At 54.6% G+C, this 17,448-nt stretch overlaps 4 protein-coding genes across 4 annotated transcripts; 1 reads left to right on the forward strand and 3 right to left on the reverse strand.

Annotated features, from left to right (window-relative positions):
- Positions 1-286: 286 nt before the first annotated feature.
- Positions 287-1,640, forward strand: VOLCADRAFT_105039 (uncharacterized protein; the record flags this gene model as incomplete). Its single annotated transcript, XM_002951152.1, has 2 exons — positions 287-987; positions 1,355-1,640. The coding sequence occupies 2 exons, from the start codon at positions 287-289 to the stop codon at positions 1,638-1,640; spliced, it is 987 nt and encodes a 328-aa protein (XP_002951198.1).
- Positions 1,641-5,456: 3,816 nt separating this feature from the next.
- VOLCADRAFT_91800 (uncharacterized protein) lies at positions 5,457-9,801 on the reverse strand (the record flags this gene model as incomplete). Its single annotated transcript, XM_002951236.1, has 7 exons — positions 5,457-6,112; positions 6,330-6,489; positions 7,596-7,978; positions 8,487-8,697; positions 8,957-9,056; positions 9,155-9,416; positions 9,513-9,801. 7 exons carry the CDS (start codon positions 9,799-9,801, stop codon positions 5,457-5,459), a joined length of 2,061 nt encoding a protein of 686 aa, XP_002951282.1.
- A 2,527-nt stretch (positions 9,802-12,328) lies between these two features.
- Positions 12,329-12,826, reverse strand: VOLCADRAFT_91801 (uncharacterized protein; the record flags this gene model as incomplete). Its single annotated transcript, XM_002951237.1, has 2 exons — positions 12,329-12,343; positions 12,467-12,826. The coding sequence occupies 2 exons, from the start codon at positions 12,824-12,826 to the stop codon at positions 12,329-12,331; spliced, it is 375 nt and encodes a 124-aa protein (XP_002951283.1).
- A 310-nt stretch (positions 12,827-13,136) lies between these two features.
- VOLCADRAFT_91802 (uncharacterized protein) lies at positions 13,137-17,200 on the reverse strand (the record flags this gene model as incomplete). Its single annotated transcript, XM_002951238.1, has 3 exons — positions 13,137-13,411; positions 16,322-16,758; positions 17,163-17,200. The coding sequence occupies 3 exons, from the start codon at positions 17,198-17,200 to the stop codon at positions 13,137-13,139; spliced, it is 750 nt and encodes a 249-aa protein (XP_002951284.1).
- Between the last annotated feature and the right edge of the window lie 248 nt (positions 17,201-17,448).

The raw sequence follows: 17,448 nt of genomic DNA on the forward strand, positions 1-17,448 counted from the left end.
TAAGGGCTATTGAGCCAGCCCATGGGCAGCGCATCATCTGATACAAAACCCCACAGAAACGAAACACGAAGAAGCGACGATCAGCTGCACGAATGGGAATATGATAGAAAGCATCAGCTAGATCAACCTTGACCATCCACGAGTTCTGAATCCCCATCCGCCGCAGCGTACGGAGCGACTCATAGCGACACTTATACGCCTTCTGCGCGATATTCATGCGCTTCAGATTAACAACAACACGCCACGACCCACTGCCTGGCTTAGGCACACAGAACGCGTTCACCACATGATTCGCTGCTGCAGAAGCCTCCACGCGGGAAATGGCACCAAGGGCAATCAACCGCGGCTCCTCCTTCTCCAACCACCAACGGCTCTGCTCAATAGTGACCGGGAAACTGGGCAGATCAAACGCAGGCGGCGGACGATCTCCCAGGAACTCAACCGGAACACCATGCTTCAACACGTGCAACGTGCGGGCATCGGCACCAATGGCTTTCCAAGCAGCCAACCGCGAGGTGACGCGTGCATGCAGGGGTGCAGCGGAATGCGACGACATGTTTTAGTGGGCCTGGCCCGAACCCACCGGGGGTTGGGCGCTACCAGCTGCCGCAACAGCACGAGCAGGCGGAAAACCGCCCCGGCCACCTCCACGACCCCGGCGCAGGCCACCACCCTGGCCCCGACCTGGGGCCTGAAACAGACCGCCATTGCCCTGATGCCTACGGGCCTCCCTTTCTGCCAGGACCTTAAGAGTCACTTTTGCCCGCTGCTTAGCATACTCCTCGTCAAACTCACGGGTAACAGCATCCACCAGCGGCCGCTCCGAAGGCGCAAAGTAACGCTGGTGCAGGGCAACGAGGCCATCACGGNCCCTACGGCTAAATTCCACCAAACAATTGATACGGGCCGAAATAAGGTTATGCATCCAAGCCACATCATACAGCAAGGTATCAGAGGCGCAGGTCAGGGCGACAACCCACTCTTGAGGTAAATTTGAATATCCGAAAAGCGGCGAATCATAGTCAAACCGGAACCGCAACCATCTCCAAGAAGCCAAGCAAAGTATTCAGAATGCTAAATTCTAAACTAACGAGCCCGCACGATCAGGATGACCCCTCTGCGAGTGCTCTAACTCCTGCCACTCAGGAATTGCCCGAAAATTATGCAAAACCAGATTATCCACCGTCATGGTTCCCGGCAAATTGTGCAGAACATAGTCGGGAAACGGAAACCGCGACCCGGCTGGAGAGCGCTGCACTTGAGGCGACGCAAAATCCTCCGTCAGCGCGCGCAAATCGTATTCCGGACCCGAGGTCGCACCTTGACTATTTAGGCGCGCGCGGACCCCGGCCAGGTCTTGTTGCATCTGGAGTAACATTGCAGCGATGTCCGGCCCAGCAACCGCCGCACCAGACATAGTTGCCGCTCTCGGTACCGCGCTGGGCGCCATTCCGCCTCCTAGCGGCGTAGCGCCGCCACCCAGCAGACCTTGCATATATGGGGAAGGGGGCTGGGAACCATATTGGCCCGGCATCATGGCGCCAGCAACGCCGCAGAAAACGACAAAAACCGCTAAAACGGCTTGGACGGATACTGCTACGGTTGCCATGATCTTCAAGACGATGACGACGGAGCGATAATGGTGCTCCTTCAATCAGGGCACTCTACCCGATGGGTCTTGCTGAAGAGCTGAAAGCACAGCGGAAAAAACAGAAAGCGCGCCGAAGGCGCGGGACCTGCCTCGTTGTTCAGCGCGTGCTGAACAACAAAAACAAGATACAGAAAACCTGCAACACGCGCTATTTATGCAAAAGACGATCCTGAGGACACGGATCGCCGGCCTCAAGTCGTACCACTTAAAACGGCCGTAAGGCCCTACGCCTTAGCTAACCCGGCTCAAGCTTCGCATAGCCCGCAGACGAACTGAGCAGTACACGAGGTACATTTGTCAGCACATCATCCTATAAAGGACTATCTTGAAATGTTGAAGGAATAAACTATGCTTGCTCAAGTGCAGAGCTTATTATTGAGGTAACAAGATCCATTCGGCATGGCACTAGCGCTCACAGATGCCTTTTGTACATTCACGAAAAGACGCCCAACCGTACATTTTTATTTTTAATGCGTTGCAGCTTAAGAAGCTCCTTCCTCTCGTACGCATACTTACACATCGGACACTCAAAAAGGCTGGTCTGTAAGCGTCGGTACAGAGCCATGCAGTCTAACATCCCAATAGCCTTACAACACTCGCAAAAGCTAGACTGGCATGACGCAGCGTGGCCGTTGCCGCCATTGTCTTTGTCACAAAGACGGTGAGCTGTTACCATGCACGCGCAGTACCGACGTATTGCCCCTAGTAAGACACGCCAACATCGTGGAAAGTTTATTATCTTTTATTATCCTTGTGCCTGATGTATGCAAAGCAATGCTATAAATAAATCAGTAAAGTATCAGCAACTGCTGTTGTCATCCTGCGTTTTGCCAGGGTTCGATCCGATTTACTGACTCAGTCAATGGCTGTCTCTAAGCCAAGGTCAAGAGCACCACAAATCAGGCAGCCCAACGTATTGATACACCAAATCAATGGTTACAAAAAAACCTACCATGACATCGCAAGGCACAGAAGCAGACGTGCAAGGCGGGGCCTTAAAGCGCGCCTCGCCATGGCTGCAGGAGAAGATTGTCTACGCTTCTTCTGGCTATCTTGGATGTGACAAAATGAATGTGATAATCCTTTATAAGTCAGAAGGACATGTTCGTTGATTGGTAGGTACGGCACTTCTTATCCCAGCTTGCAATGGATCCAAATTTTGGAAGACGAACTGAGCAGTACACGAGGTACATTTGTCAGCACATCATCCTATAAAGGACTATCTTGAAATGTTGAAGGAATAAACTATGCTTGCTCAAGTGCAGAGCTTATTATTGAGGTAACAAGATCCATTCGGCATGGCACTAGCGCTCACAGATGCCTTTTGTACATTCACGAAAAGACGCCCAACCGTACATTTTTATTTTTAATGCGTTGCAGCTTAAGAAGCTCCTTCCTCTCGTACGCATACTTACACATCGGACACTCAAAAAGGCTGGTCTGTAAGCGTCGGTACAGAGCCATGCAGTCTAACATCCCAATAGCCTTACAACACTCGCAAAAGCTAGACTGGCATGACGCAGCGTGGCCGTTGCCGCCATTGTCTTTGTCACAAAGACGGTGAGCTGTTACCATGCACGCGCAGTACCGACGTATTGCCCCTAGTAAGACACGCCAACATCGTGGAAAGTTTATTATCTTTTATTATCCTTGTGCCTGATGTATGCAAAGCAATGCTATAAATATTCGCTTTGGTGCATAGCGCCCAAGCGAGTCAGATTAGTTTCACACTTGTTCACATTGTACATTACGAAAATAGAAGCTGGACAGAGCAAAACAGCTCCTATTAGCTAGGTAGCGAACCTCCTCGCAATGCGAAATGCTTAACATAATTATGATATAAATGATGCTGAAGGTACACCACGGAACAGTTTGCGCGATGTCGCGGTACCAAGTCCTCACATGCCGAACAGCAAAATCGAGCAACTTCCAACAGGCACATATTATACATGAAGTTTTGTGGTCTAAAACATACCACTATAGGAGGAGGTGGGAGGCGTAGGATTTAGATATGTCGGCATACCTTTTGAATATGCACCAGCCATAGGCCGCCGGTATGTATTCTCCAATCATGCAGTATTCCATCCGGCCATCGTAATGTAATACTGTCGCTATGTAATCCTGTCGCTATTCGTCGGCTAATTCACGACGTTTCATGAGGTGATATTAACCATTTGACAAGAGCACATATGGATACAGTAACTAGTTCGCTGGGTTTGCACCTTGTTTGGTTATCCCCCCACATCACGCGTAGGATGAATAGGATGGGGGGCCGGGGTGCAGCATCCGGTGCTCTACGGCTAGTAGCAGAGCCTTCCGGTCTAGCCACGGGAACCCAAGCCATAGCCAGACAAATTAGACTGCCTATAGCCGCTGCTCTGTTTGGCAGATCGTGTCAGCAGAGGCCGGCCGCGGTAAATGAGTGTGGCCAGTGGAAAGCAGAACTAGCTGGAGGCGGGCTACTCTTTGTTTTTTGTTGTGTTAGTGTTAGTGAACGCGGGTATACCGCTCAGCAGGAGCCGCAATACGGCCGATACGGCCGAGCAAGGCATACATACACACAACCCAAATTGGAAGCCGAAGTTTCGGCTGGTCGATGACTCCCCATATGTCGCGTACATGTAGATCTGTATAACGTAATTCCTAAAAATTGCATGTCCTTATTGGAAGTCCTTTGCGAGGTTGCCCGAGTGGTCGAAGGGGTGAGCCTTAAGATCTCATGGTCGCAAGACTGCGTGGGTTCGATCCCCACACCTCGCAAAAAATTTTAGACATCGCAAATTATTTCGGAACATTGAAATAATCGATCATTTGTAATAATGTTATAATTTACATAGGGAATGACCGCGCCGAGAAGTGAAACAACCATACTGTGTACCTGTCTGTGCTGCCCTATGCAAAACTCGACTCCTCGATGCGTCATGTCCTGTCCGCCGGGACGTACACCAGGCAAAAACCATGGTAGTTGCTTTCATGGCTTTCATGGCTGATTCCAGTTTCAAATATGAGCTTGGTCATGCCTGGGTATTTGTTCGACATCCCTACGGCATACATTCCACCGTTCGTAACAATTTGGTCGTCTATCCTCTGGAAGGGTTGCGGGGGGCCCGATCCACAGACTAAGAACCATCAGTGCATATGCCCCACTGCTTACCATTTGAATCCAGCCGACTTTGACGGCTGCAAAAAATAGCACATACATGCTGATCTGGCTGCGATTCAAGGTCTTGGGTTCCGTCCTTGGGCAGAATCCTGACAATGCCAGGAGCGTAAGATTATGGCTAGCTGCTGAGATGTGGATTTGACCTCTAGGTTACAGCTGATGGACCGAAATTTCGTACGCTGGGTTGCTGGCGATTTCTGATCCCGCTGTCTCTACGGATGTTCAGGCAACGTGATGAGGAGTAGGCCTGATGATTCTAGTAGGCAGAATCTACTACCTACGTCATGCAATGCGTAGGGTTGTTGAAATTATTAGAATTTCAGGCGTTCTCTACTAATTATAATATTATTTCTAATTAGAACGTTAGAAATAATATTAGAAGACCTGGGGTAACTTCTCAGGGAGGGGGACTTTTCACTTCGGAGTTTCACCATGGTTACGGCAGATGCTAACCCAGGTGTTTTTAACGGTTTTTACGGGGCTACGACACCCGTAAGCAGGACTTCTCAGCCAAACCCCCGGTCTTAGTGACCTCTGGGTCACTAATTTCGCCTTTAAACTGTCTTAGACTGTCTTAAACTGTCTCTGCGTACGCCTTCCCAACACCTTTGGTACCTGAACCAAGAGTCCAAGAGTCCAGTCCTAATTGTCTGCAACCTCAGAGACTGTTTCCGCGTGCGCCTCGTCAAGCATAGTGGTTACTAGTTTCCAGCGGCCGGGCAGTGTGACCCCCAGGGCAGTGCAGGCCTGAACAAGGTAGGGGTTCTCGATAAGGTGAAGGGCGATGTTGGTGGTGTAGAAGAATAAGGCCAGATTCTTCAGGAAGACGTATATCTGGTTGGCAGATGGCATGAAAAGCCGCATGGACGGAGTGGGCGTGCCGTCATATGAGCGAGACCTTTTCGCGCCGGACGGCACTGCAGGTATGGCGCCCTCCGCCTCACTGCCCTCCTGCGCCTTGTCTGCTGCCTTGTTGTGCTTCTTAAGATGGTTGGGAGCTGTTGCAGACGGATTTTTGGCACCCAGCACCTCGCCGCAAATGGTGCACTTCAGCTTCACGACTCTTTCTGCCAAGATCACGGTGAAAAAAGACCACCAGGAAGCACTGCCTCTCGCTTTTGCACTCTTCAGGGCTTCCGCGTAGGCTGGAGCGTCTAGCTCCTTGTTGCCATAAGTGTATGTTGCTTTAGGAATCTTCGAAACTGGTGGTTTTGATGGCCCAGCATCAGCATCAGCCATTTTTCCTAGAACAAGTTGGGTGTCGGCTTCAAGGAAGCCGGAAAAAGGGCGGGGCCCCTCTGCATCCGTACAGGCCGGTAGCAAGGGTGGCAAGTGTGACAATTGATGGGTAGTGTCAACGCGGTGGGAGATGTGCTTTGTTGCAGCAGTGCTGATGGTGTGAGAGCTAAGCTTGCACCGGCGGAATCGTCAGCACCGCCTGCGGGCTCCACGCGAATCGCATCCATTCCGGGCATGCACCCGGAATGGACCCGGCATTCCGGGTGCATGCCGCACCCGGCATTCCGGGTGCATGCCGCATGGACAGTGCGGCAGACCGCAAGTCGGAATGCCCGTGCGGGCAAATGGTAACGAAAGCTGGGTGAATTTCGGTGCTGTCTGTGATGTTTATCCCCGAAGCGCCAGCGGCCACAGCAATCCGCCCCACAGCCGCGGGCTTCATCGGGGCACACCGCAAGTCTCAGGAGGCCCCGTGCATTGGCCAAAGTAAATGTACAAACAAGCAGCTTGTGTATTTCATAGAGAAATGAAAGCAAATTATGTTGGCCTGCTGGTGGCAAGCCCATGCCGGCAAATGGTAACACAAGCTGGGTGTTCGAGTTATCATACGCCGTCATCTCAGAATTCCATTGTGAGATACGCGGCAGCTTTCGGGATGAATTTTAGCGCGAGAGGCGTTGATGTGACTTTTGAGGTCGGTGAATGGAGGCAGCTAAACTTGTTTGTGCTCATACGGTCTTTGTTAGCTACATGCGAGATACCTTGCAATAGAGAATGCTGTATAGTACCGATAACGCGTTTCAGCCGGGTGAAATATTATGTTTGGTCCGTTACACACTCAAGGCCTGGGAGTTCGAGTTATCATACGCCGTCATCTAAGAACTCAAATATGAGATACGCGGTACCTTTTGCGATGAAATTTAGCGCGAGAGGCATTGATGTGACTTTGGCCTCGGTCAATTGAGGCAGCCAAACTTGTTTGCGCTCATACGATTTTTGTTGGCTACATGGGAGATACCTTGCAATAGAGAATGCTGTATAGTACCTATAACGCGTTTCAGCCAGGCGAGATATTATGTTTGGTCCGTTACACACACACACACACACACACACACACACACACACACACGGACATGGGCAATCCTACAGGTCGGGGCCCCCCTGGGCGCTTCGCGCTGGGGCCCCGCCCAAAAATGTGCCGTTGCAGGCTGCGGAGGCGGCCTGAATAGCCATTCTAATGGGTGTACGACATTAGAACGTTCTAATCTGTTCTCAAGGGGTCTTCTAACTTTCTCATTAGAATTCTAATTAGTTTAATTGTAATATTATTTGTAATTTCTAATGCACCAACAACCATAGCAATGCGCAATGGCGAAGTGCAGCTGTATGGAGTCAAGCCTAAATATGACAACCCATTGCCCTTAAAGCCTCCCACTCTCTAACAACAACAGCATACATACATGCATGACATGCATGCCCTTGCATCCACCTTTGCTACAGTTTTTTAAATACGCGGAACATTTGCATCTCGTTCCAGCTCACTGGCGCGCATACTACTGCAATTTCTTTGAAAACGCATCCGAGTCTTACGTCGCCAGCGCCATCCCCACTGCCAGCGCCATCCCCACTGCCAGCGCCATCCCCACTGCCAGCGCCATCCCCACTGCCAGCGCCATCCCCACTGCCAGCGCCATCCCCACTGCCAGCGCCATCCACGCCACCGCTGCCGGCATTGAAGCTGCAAGGGAACGACGCTCCCTTGTACGACACGCAAAGCGCGCCTTTCGGCAACTCGCGTGCCAGCTTGGCGACGGAAGCCGCTGCCAGCTGATCGTCCCAGCATTGGTCCGCCAGTACGACCAGTCCGGCGGCCGATACATCGTCGTGCAACAAGTCGCCGCAGGTAAACCGCACGCCTGCCGTACCTGATCAGAGCCAGAAGGAGAGTTCGTTCATGAGAGGAATGCAAGCCTGTTTAAAGTGTTGGAGAGGAAAAACTGTGGTGGTACGTAATTTCGTGGAACGACTTATGGCTACACAAGGGGGCCACAATGGGCTCGGCAGATGGGTGTACGGCAATAAAGCAACTCAATGCATGAGACCTACTAGTTCGAGGTAAGCAACACACAGCTACGTACCTAACGAAAGCCCCCAAATGTCCCCCAACAAATGCATGGCTTAATTAAGCTCCTTACCGTGCTAACTGCCCGTTACCGATCAACCTATTATCCATCGTCCACTACCGCCGTGTTCTTCTATCCACCGATCCACATCCAGGCATCATTGAAGCAACCACGTTCTACACAGGAGGTCAAAATCACTCTGTCTCATCGCGCTCCGGAACCCCATCTCCGAAGCTGGAGTTCGGCCCAGCCTGGCCCCCTACGTCCCCAAACCTAATCCTAGAAGCCACCCCCCCATCGTCCAACTTACACGCCAATGCAGCAGCCTGCTCCGCCGCCACTCGCTCCGCACAATTGTGCATGTGTGACAGCAGCTCAACGCCACGGCTGCGCCATCCGTACGTCAGTGCGCCGTACAGGACGAGCCAGCCGCAGGAGCTTCCCCAGACCACGTACTCACGGTTCGGCAGTGTCGATGATGGCATTGCGGTTTCAAGCGCGCCCCCGGCTGCTCTCATCACCTTCACATTGTAAGCTACAGCTTTATGTGCGTCTGTATGTCTGTACATGTTACGTGTGCCTGCATGCGTGTGTGTATGTATGTATTTATGCGTGTGTGACGTTCTGTAGCGCCGTAGGAGCTGCTGATGGTTGCTTGGCGCTGTGGCAGCAACAATATGTATACACACGGTATACACAGCCGCCCATGCTGCTTATACTAGAGCCCCTCACCCTCAGAGGCAAACCCCCAGACGCGACCCTTAGCCTTTAGCCTCGCACCTTTAGCCATGAAGTATACGGCGTCGAGCCGTAGGAGAAGTTATCGGCGCTGTAGTCGTTGGCGCCACCGCCGAAACGCTCCCGAATTTCATCGACTAGCCTGCAGCACGCACGAGAAAATGAAAAGGTAGGATCTGCAGCTCCATGTTGATTAGTTTGATTAGCTTAAAGGCCGTCCCTGGAGCCCGTGCCACATACAGCAGTTCCTGTTGCAGGGGGATGCTATCCGCACCGCCCGGTATAGGGGCCGAGAAAGGCCCACGGCACCAAACCTGCCTAACATGGAAGTCCAAGCCCTGCTCCTGTTGGCTCAGGCTCCGCACCACAGCCTCCAGCGCATCCGCCTGAACAGGAATGTCGGGTTTGAGGGCTATAGCTGCGGTTCGCAGCGCCTGGATCTCGGCTTCCAGTTTCTCAGCGCGCAGCTGCCGTACGTGGGCCGCAAGTTCGCCGGGTGAACCTGTACGAATGAATTCAATCCTTAAGTATAAAGCACAAATCCTTTGGCTTGTAAGATGGTGAAATGTTCAAGGGTGAAACGATTTAGCAAACGCACCATTTTCCAAAGCTGCTAACCCGGGCACTTCCTCGGCAACGGAATTCAGCGATTCAAGTAGCTTGGTAGCTGCCGATGTGTCATCGCGTTTGGCAGCGAGTTGCAGGAGAAAAACGCGAACGGCAGCATGGACCAGCTGTAAGTGCGACCAGTACACTGAAATTGTCCTTAATATCGGCTGCTTTGAAATCTGTGAAACGTTGGCTTTTGCTACTTTTGAACGAAGCTCGACCAATTTTGCTTGCAGGAGCATCAGTGCGTGCTTGCCGCACAGGAATGCGTCCTCCATTGTTACGCTTGGCTTCTAAACATCGACATTGAACTGCGGTTTCGTTTCTGTCTTGCGCGAAAGTGGACTGTGTTCTGACCTTGACCTGTGCAACTGTTAACCGTAAGAGAGAGTCCGTAACGTCTTGGTGCGCTACATGGAAACGCTTGCGTAACACTTCACTATTTTGATGTTCACCTTTGAAGGGCATTTCGCAGCGCCGCTTTTTGCTTGACACCTCTCAGGTAAGCTTTCGGTTCATTGAAGATTTTACCGAACCCTCAAAACAAGCAGTTTTGCACGGGCAAAGTAAATACGCCCTCAGTCCGGCCCAGCCGAGTTTCATCTATGCTCTTTCACATGGACCTACCTTGACCGAAGCCCTGAAGAAGATTATCACGTGCCTGGCCCGGACAGCGTCATTGTGACCTGTAGAAGGTATTGGGGGGATTCTCGGCACCGCACAACAAACAAATTCAAAAGTGAGATGGGAAGGGAAAAAGGGAATTCGCGAAATTGTCGCGCTCCAGACAATTGCCCACCTACGATTCAAGGCGGAACTGGATAATCGAAATCCCATGTTTCGCCATGTCTCTACTGCTCATATAAGCTCGATGGCATGCTCAGTGAACATTCTGTTCTACTACGCTAGCAGCCCTGGACGCTGTGTCCACGGCCGCAGTAGCTGCATGCAATCGGCCATCTTGACCGGGGCCATTCTGCCGTACGTATGCTGTCGCGACTGGTAGCATCGACAAATCATGTGCGTACGGCAGACTACCCCAGAGGTGAAAGACGACCAGCGGAGGTGAAGACGCCGCCATCGCTGGTACCGCTTCGCCACCGCTGACGTCAGTGAATGCCGGTGTGGATAACTGATCGCCAGGGGCGTCGGGGCCTGGGTCAGCGTAGGTAGCCGGGTAGCATGGAATGGCTGTGGAGGAGATGAGGCTGCCATTGCTTCTATTCGGGGTTGGCAATTGATGCTGTGTTACTGCTGCTACCGCCGGTGTTGGAGGCGGCACCAGCACTGGAAGCCGGCATGAAAGTGAGGAAGGCGTTGAGAAATTAGCTCCTTGCCGCCGTCGGCAGTAGTGCCAATCGACTCAGGAGAGTACAGTGGCAGCTGCGACGGCTCGGCCGCCCCTGCTGTTGCTCGGGGTACGGCCTGCAGCGGCTCCAGGGCCGTGGCGGCAGTGATCATCAAACCGCACCAGCGGCACCAACTGCACAATGACCCAGATAGAGAGGTGTGTAACGCGTGCCTTTACGAGCTACCAGAGACTCCTAGGAGCCACAAACTAGGTTAAGCACATACGTGCCATTGCACGGGATGGCTGGATGATTCTTCTGGGATCTCCTGCTGAGCCCATGATTGACTGCCCCCTCCCAGCCGTGATCTGGGTCCTCACTGCCCACAACCCACCCCATGGTTCCCCCAGGCGATCCGCCCGTCGGCGTCAGTCGGTAACCCATCAGGACCTCCACCTTCCCTCGGGAATGTAGATCCAGAGATGTACGGATGCTTGCATGGCTCGTCCAGTCGTCCCTGCATCTCCGGCCCGCCAAATATCCTTCTGTGTGCTTCCCACAACCAACTGCACATCTGCTAACATCCTAACGTCCTACCACGCCGCCATCCCTGCCGCCCTGCCCATTGCTGCAGCCATCAAGCTGGTAAGTAGCCCCGCAACATAAACGAGAGCTGCATTCACAGGGCTCTGCTGTGCCCCTCGCGAATTGGTGTATTATGATTCCTTCCACTGCACCGCCACTCCAATCCACTCCAATCAGCCATGTATCATTTCACCCCCTCCCCGTCCCCCCCCCGGTCACCCCCTCCCCCTTCATCCCCTCACAGATCCCTGCCGTCTTCACTTTCCGTCTCCTCCCTCACAGAAACATAATTTGCTTAATACGCACGTCTAGAACTGTTGTAGACCCCGCTGGCTCGTCCCGACAACTATTTCGGCGCTGTGCTCTCAATCCAGCCATGAATAGCGACATCTTCTGCATTCCAACCACACTGAAATCTTCGGGTCTTGGCCCGGCTCCTGGCCTCCTCCCAGTCCACCGGGCAGCCCAGCCCTCAGCGTGCAGCCACTGAAGGATTTCCAGGGTACTGCCGCTGTTCTTGTCGATACACCGCTCGGCTGAAGACGTCGGGACCCCAGGGGCAGCCCAGCCGCCTCAGGCAACGCAGAGTGTTAGGGATTTCGTGATAGCCTGCTGCCGCAACGTAAGGCTTATAATTGTCCTGCAACATAGCAACGAGCGAACAGCAGTGAAGCTGGTCACCGAGAAAAAACAGCCGTAATAGATGGCTGCTGAAAAGGCCTCTCGAGATGCTGGCAATGCAATTCAGCACGTGCATTTATTGACTGTGTGCGCCAGACTGTACGACCGTTACTGCATCTCGACTAGCGAGATGCAGATCAGCAGACAGTCAATTGGAGGCTGAGTAACAACAGGTCCTTCATCGTCCAGTCAAGAGTTCAGCAGCAGAAATGATGCAAAAGAGCGGATGAAAGCCAAGAGTGAGATGTCTTCACATCGCAATCAGCTGAGAGGTCAGCAGACACCAGACGGTGCCGTACATACATTTGGTGATGAGAAGAGGAGCCGAGCAGAACCAACCGCACCCAACAAGAACATGCAAACCAACATACGCAAGCAAGCCACTCACCCCCGCGGTGAAGCCCCGGGTCACAAGCCACTCCAAAAATGCTGGACTGCCTGCCTCCGCTGCTGCATTAAACATCTCCTCTCCGATCCAGGTTAAGCCTCGCTCATGTAGCTGCCATTCCATGATCTCCACACTGCCAGACAATATTACCTTCTCCAACACATGCCCGCCCCACTGCATGGCATCAAGGACAAACTCTCGACCACCAGCGCGAGCGGCCTCCGCCCCCTCCATCCATTTAAGGTTGTGCAGGTGACCACGCACCACAGCGGCCAATGCAACTCGCTCATCAAGCCGCCAGCCCAAGGTCACCTGCTCAAACAGCAGCGCCTGGTTGCCGACACTGGCTGCTTTCACCATTGCGTGGTTCGTGTGTTTTGGTAGCCAGTCTCTCCCCGCTAGCAGGTAGCGCACCAGGGACAGGTTGGTAGCACTTAATTGTAAATCTCAATATTATAGTTGTATCATCAATTTTGGAATTCTTTGGCAGCCCTGAGGATGTATGGTACGGGATTTTCTTCCTCAAACGCCGGGAGCAGCAACTGTACCTGCTCCATAGCGTCTGAACGGCTTGCAAGGGCCTCCAAGTTAAGTAAGTACCCAACGCCACGGAGGCGGCAGCCTTGAGCCTGCAGCCACCCTACCTTGGCCCACCAGTCGGGGGTCGGGCTCACAGGGCCCCCGCAAGGGTGTAGCGGGTTAGTCGGCTGCTGGCACCGTCGAGCTGCAGGAGGGTCTGGTGCAGCTGCTGCAACGTCGCCAGGTCGAACCTGTGTGCAGCCCCGTCGATGACGTCGTACCTGTACGGCGTTCGGAATATTAACCCTGGCCCTCCAGCCGGCCCAAACTGCTGTAGGAGCCAGTGTGTGAGGCCCACATGGCCACCGCGGGCGGCGGCAGCAAGACACATCCCGGGGTCCCTCTGAACACCGTCCTCCAGGAGCCCTGCACACACAGCCAGATGACCACCATAGCAGGCTGCTTCAAAGGCTTCGGAACCAGCTCTCTGCTGCGTTTCAGGATCACGCTCTTGTTGCAGCACCCATTTGATCTTCAAGGGATTGCCACTGCGGGCAGCTGCTTGTGAACGAGTAAACGAAACGACGTTGTTCCTGCAACCATTGACACATCTTAAGATGGCCGCCCTCGGCTGCTGCTGAGAAGACCTCCGACAAGAGCATGCAGCCCGCTGCCTTGATGGCGACCTGGAGGTTGGCCAGGCTGCCGCTGAAGGCCGTCAGGACAAGGAGCCTCCGTCGCTTACTCCTTGCGAAGTTGTGAACTGCCTCCGGGCGGCTCCAGTGCCTGGCAAACGCGTGATGGGGGACGGGCTGCCACAACTGGATAGCTATACTTTTTCCCGAAACTGGCTTGCCATGGCCTTATTGATTTCCTTGACGGTACATTCCACCTCGTTTGGATCCAGGAAGCTAACAACACGCTCGACAAGGTCAACCGTTAAATCAACCCAGCCATGACCTTCCTTAGGAAGATTCATGTTTTGAATCCGGGCTGAGCAGCTAGCCAGACCAAGAACCGGGACGAGAAACCCAAAACGCGTTCGTTACAGTACAACTAATACGAACAAGGCACCGGGGACGTGGACATATGGTTGGGGAGAAGAGACGCCCAGCCTGCCTGCCAGAGCCCGCATGCTACTTCGTGCGGCCCTTCCGGGCTACCGTGCTCTTCCGCATTGGTAACCAGCAGGCAGCCGACGGCCTCGCTTGGGTTACTTTGGCCCCACGCCTAACCCAGCGAAACATCCCCCGTGCCTCTAAACTAAAAGCTGGCCTCTCACAAGCCCGGAAACCAAAGTTCGAAAGGGTGGGCGGGTGGGAAAGAAAGGTCGTCAAAACCACACCGCTGACCAACGGACAATAACAGCGGCAGCTAGCAGCTGTTCTGGTAAAGAGAGCTCGTATCAACCAGCAGCCGAGTCCGAGATCACCCGGAAGATAATTCGACAAGACGAAACACCACCGAGCAAACAGCAGTTCAAAATAACAACAAACTAACCGCACCGTACGACGCCGCTCTGACGCCCCTCTTCAAACCACATTTTCGGCTACGCCTAAAATAAGATTTTGAATCCGGGCTGAGCAGCTAGCCAGACCAAGAACCGGGACGAGAAACCCAAAACGCGTTCGTTACAGTACAACTAATACGAACAAGGCACCGGGGACGTGGACATATGGTTGGGGAGAAGAGACGCCCAGCCTGCCTGCCAGAGCCCGCATGCTACTTCGTGCGGCCCTTCCGGGCTACCGTGCTCTTCCGCATTGGTAACCAGCAGGCAGCCGACGGCCTCGCTTGGGTTACTTTGGCCCCACGCCTAACCCAGCGAAACATCCCCCCTCACCCAGTCGCGTCACATTCGCTCCACCACTGTCCGCCTCACCGCAACGGACCGGCGGATATAGACCAGCACCGCATCAGACCTCCACCGCCCGTGCGCCTTAATCTCCTCCAGACCCACCCCAGCATTGGCAGCCGCGGTGGCCCCGCCCTTGCGCAAGCTGTGGGCCGATATCCTAGCGAGATCTAGCTTCAACTCCGGCTCGTACCCCTGCAACTCACCCAGCAACACATGCAGCCTACTAGTGAAATCCCACGCCGCCACACCGTGCCCTGCTTACCCGGCCCAGTGATTCCCCGTACGAAGAGCGGGGAGTGACCCTCGGCCGTCCGCACGCACTCCAGGTGCCGCTGTACTATGCGAGCAATTGGGATGCCGCTCTGGGTGAGTGCTGCCAGGCACACCAACGTCCCCGCTCCCTTCTGGTCCGTCTTGCTACGTACGATCTGCAGCCCCACACCCCCTCCCGGCAACTCCTCAACGCAGCCCACTGTCAGGGCCGCCAACTCGCTCCTCCGGAGCATCCCGAAAAACCCCAACACCAGCCAGCAGGCGTCCTGGGTGAACTCCGTCGCCCTCCGCGGCTCCGCATTTGCCCTGCACCGTCGCCGCCTCGACTCGTAGGTGACCGATGAGCTGTCTGCGACCGCGCTGCCGTGTAACGCCACAGCCAGCTGTGCCAGTTCCTCCGTAACACTCCCAAGGGCCACTGATCCGATCCCCGCCACCGCAAGCAAGCAAGTGGTGCAGCGGTACCAACCGCCGGGGTAGGCGCCTGGGGCGATTCCTCCCTCAAGAATTCCCCCCTCACCAAGTCTAGATTGGCCAAAACACAAACGCCACCAAGATGCCTCCTTATCCCCGAGGAGGGGGCCGATATCGCGGTGCGCGCCCCGTCTATCGCCCGACGGGGAGGGCAGCTCTAACCCGCAGCGTGTGGGGGCCCTCCAACTGGGCTAAACGTCAGCACGACGCCTCCTTATCCCCGAGGAGGGGGCCGATATCGCGGTGCGCGCCCCGTCTATCGCCCGACGGGGAGGGCAGCTCTAACCCGCAGCGTGTGGGGGCCCTCCAACTGGGCTAAACGTCAGCACGACGCCTCCTTATCCCCGAGGAGGGGGCCGATATCGCGGTGCGCGCCCCGTCTATCGCCCGACGGGGAGGGCAGCTCCAACGCCGGCTCGCGAACAAGGCAGGTACGACCCAACACAGGGCAACGCGGAGCAGTCCCTCCCCAAAACACTGACAGGCGCACTAAGCAAGGCACGCCGCACTATAACTCGGCCTCTTCACGACACGCAAGCAAGGCCCAACGGGGACGGGGTGCACAAGTTGCCCCTTATGGAACTCACGTTGGGCAGCGACGTCCGCTTGTTGTTGGGCGCCGGCCGCCTTGATGGGTATGCCCCCAGACCCCGGCCGCTCCGGTGGCGTTCCAGGGAGGGGGCAAGCGGCGGCCGGCGCCTCCGCGACCTATGCTGAAGCCGGTGCCCCACGGGCGCCCGCCCGCAAGCGCGCCCGAGCCCTGTCGACCGCTGCCTGCTGCTGGTCCCGGGGTATGGCCTGGAGTTGTGGGCAGTTTTGAAAGCGGTGGCCCCGCTGGTTGCAGATTAGGCACGTGACGTCCTCGGGGCCCTCTCGGGGGGGGCCCCCCCCGGGGGCCAACGTGGCGGCGAAGGACCGCTTGCATCCGGACCGGCTGGCCGACTTAGTCTGTCCTGTAAGCGCCGCGCCCAGGTACGCTCGCTGCTCGGAGGAGAGAGAAGCGAGGCAGGCGACGAGGGAGGTCTTATGCGGGTCCCCCTCCCTTGCCAGGCGGATGACCTCCTTGTAGGGCAGTAGCTGTGACATGTCGTTGAGCTGCTTCTGGGTCTGCTGCGCCTCGGATGCTGTCTTGTAGTGCTGCGCCACCTGTTTGCTTGCTTTTGCTGTCCTCTGGCCGTGATGACAATGGTCCATGGGGGTTCCTGTCCCCAAACATCTCCTGCTAGCTGTTTGTTTGTTTGCTGGGCTGCTGTCCTCATCAACTGTTGCGCCATGTTTCTTTGCAGGCGCCAAGCAGCTTTGCTATGCGGGAACTAGCGACTTGTGAGTTCAAAAGATAAACCCTTGTGTGCCAAGCCCTTGATAATTTGGTAGCCGATTAACTATCTAAAGAAAGGTCGTCAAAACCACACCGCTGACCAACGGACAATAACAGCGGCAGCTAGCAGCTGTTCTGGTAAAGAGAGCTCGTATCAACCAGCAGCCGAGTCCGAGATCACCCGGAAGATAATTCGACAAGACGAAACACCACCGAGCAAACAGCAGTTCAAAATAACAACAAACTAACCGCACCGTACGACGCCGCTCTGACGCCCCTCTTCAAACCACATTTTCGGCTACGCCTAAAATAAGATTTTCAATCAAAAAAGGCAAGTAGGCAAGGACGCAAAATCCAATGCTGCGCAAGTCCGCCGGAGCCTAACTACCTATACAAAACCGTTGCTCCAGAAACCCAAAAAACTGTTTGGTAAGCCTGTCCTTTCGCCCCGTGCTTAGTGATTTTAAACTGCGGTATTTATGGCAAAGCATTGCATAGCCGCGCTCGGGCTGCTGCCCGTCAAGACGCCAGCTGCAGCTT

Source organism: Volvox carteri, assembly GCF_000143455.1.
Source record: "Volvox carteri f. nagariensis unplaced genomic scaffold VOLCAscaffold_22, whole genome shotgun sequence".
NCBI lineage: Eukaryota > Viridiplantae > Chlorophyta > Chlorophyceae > Chlamydomonadales > Volvocaceae > Volvox > Volvox carteri.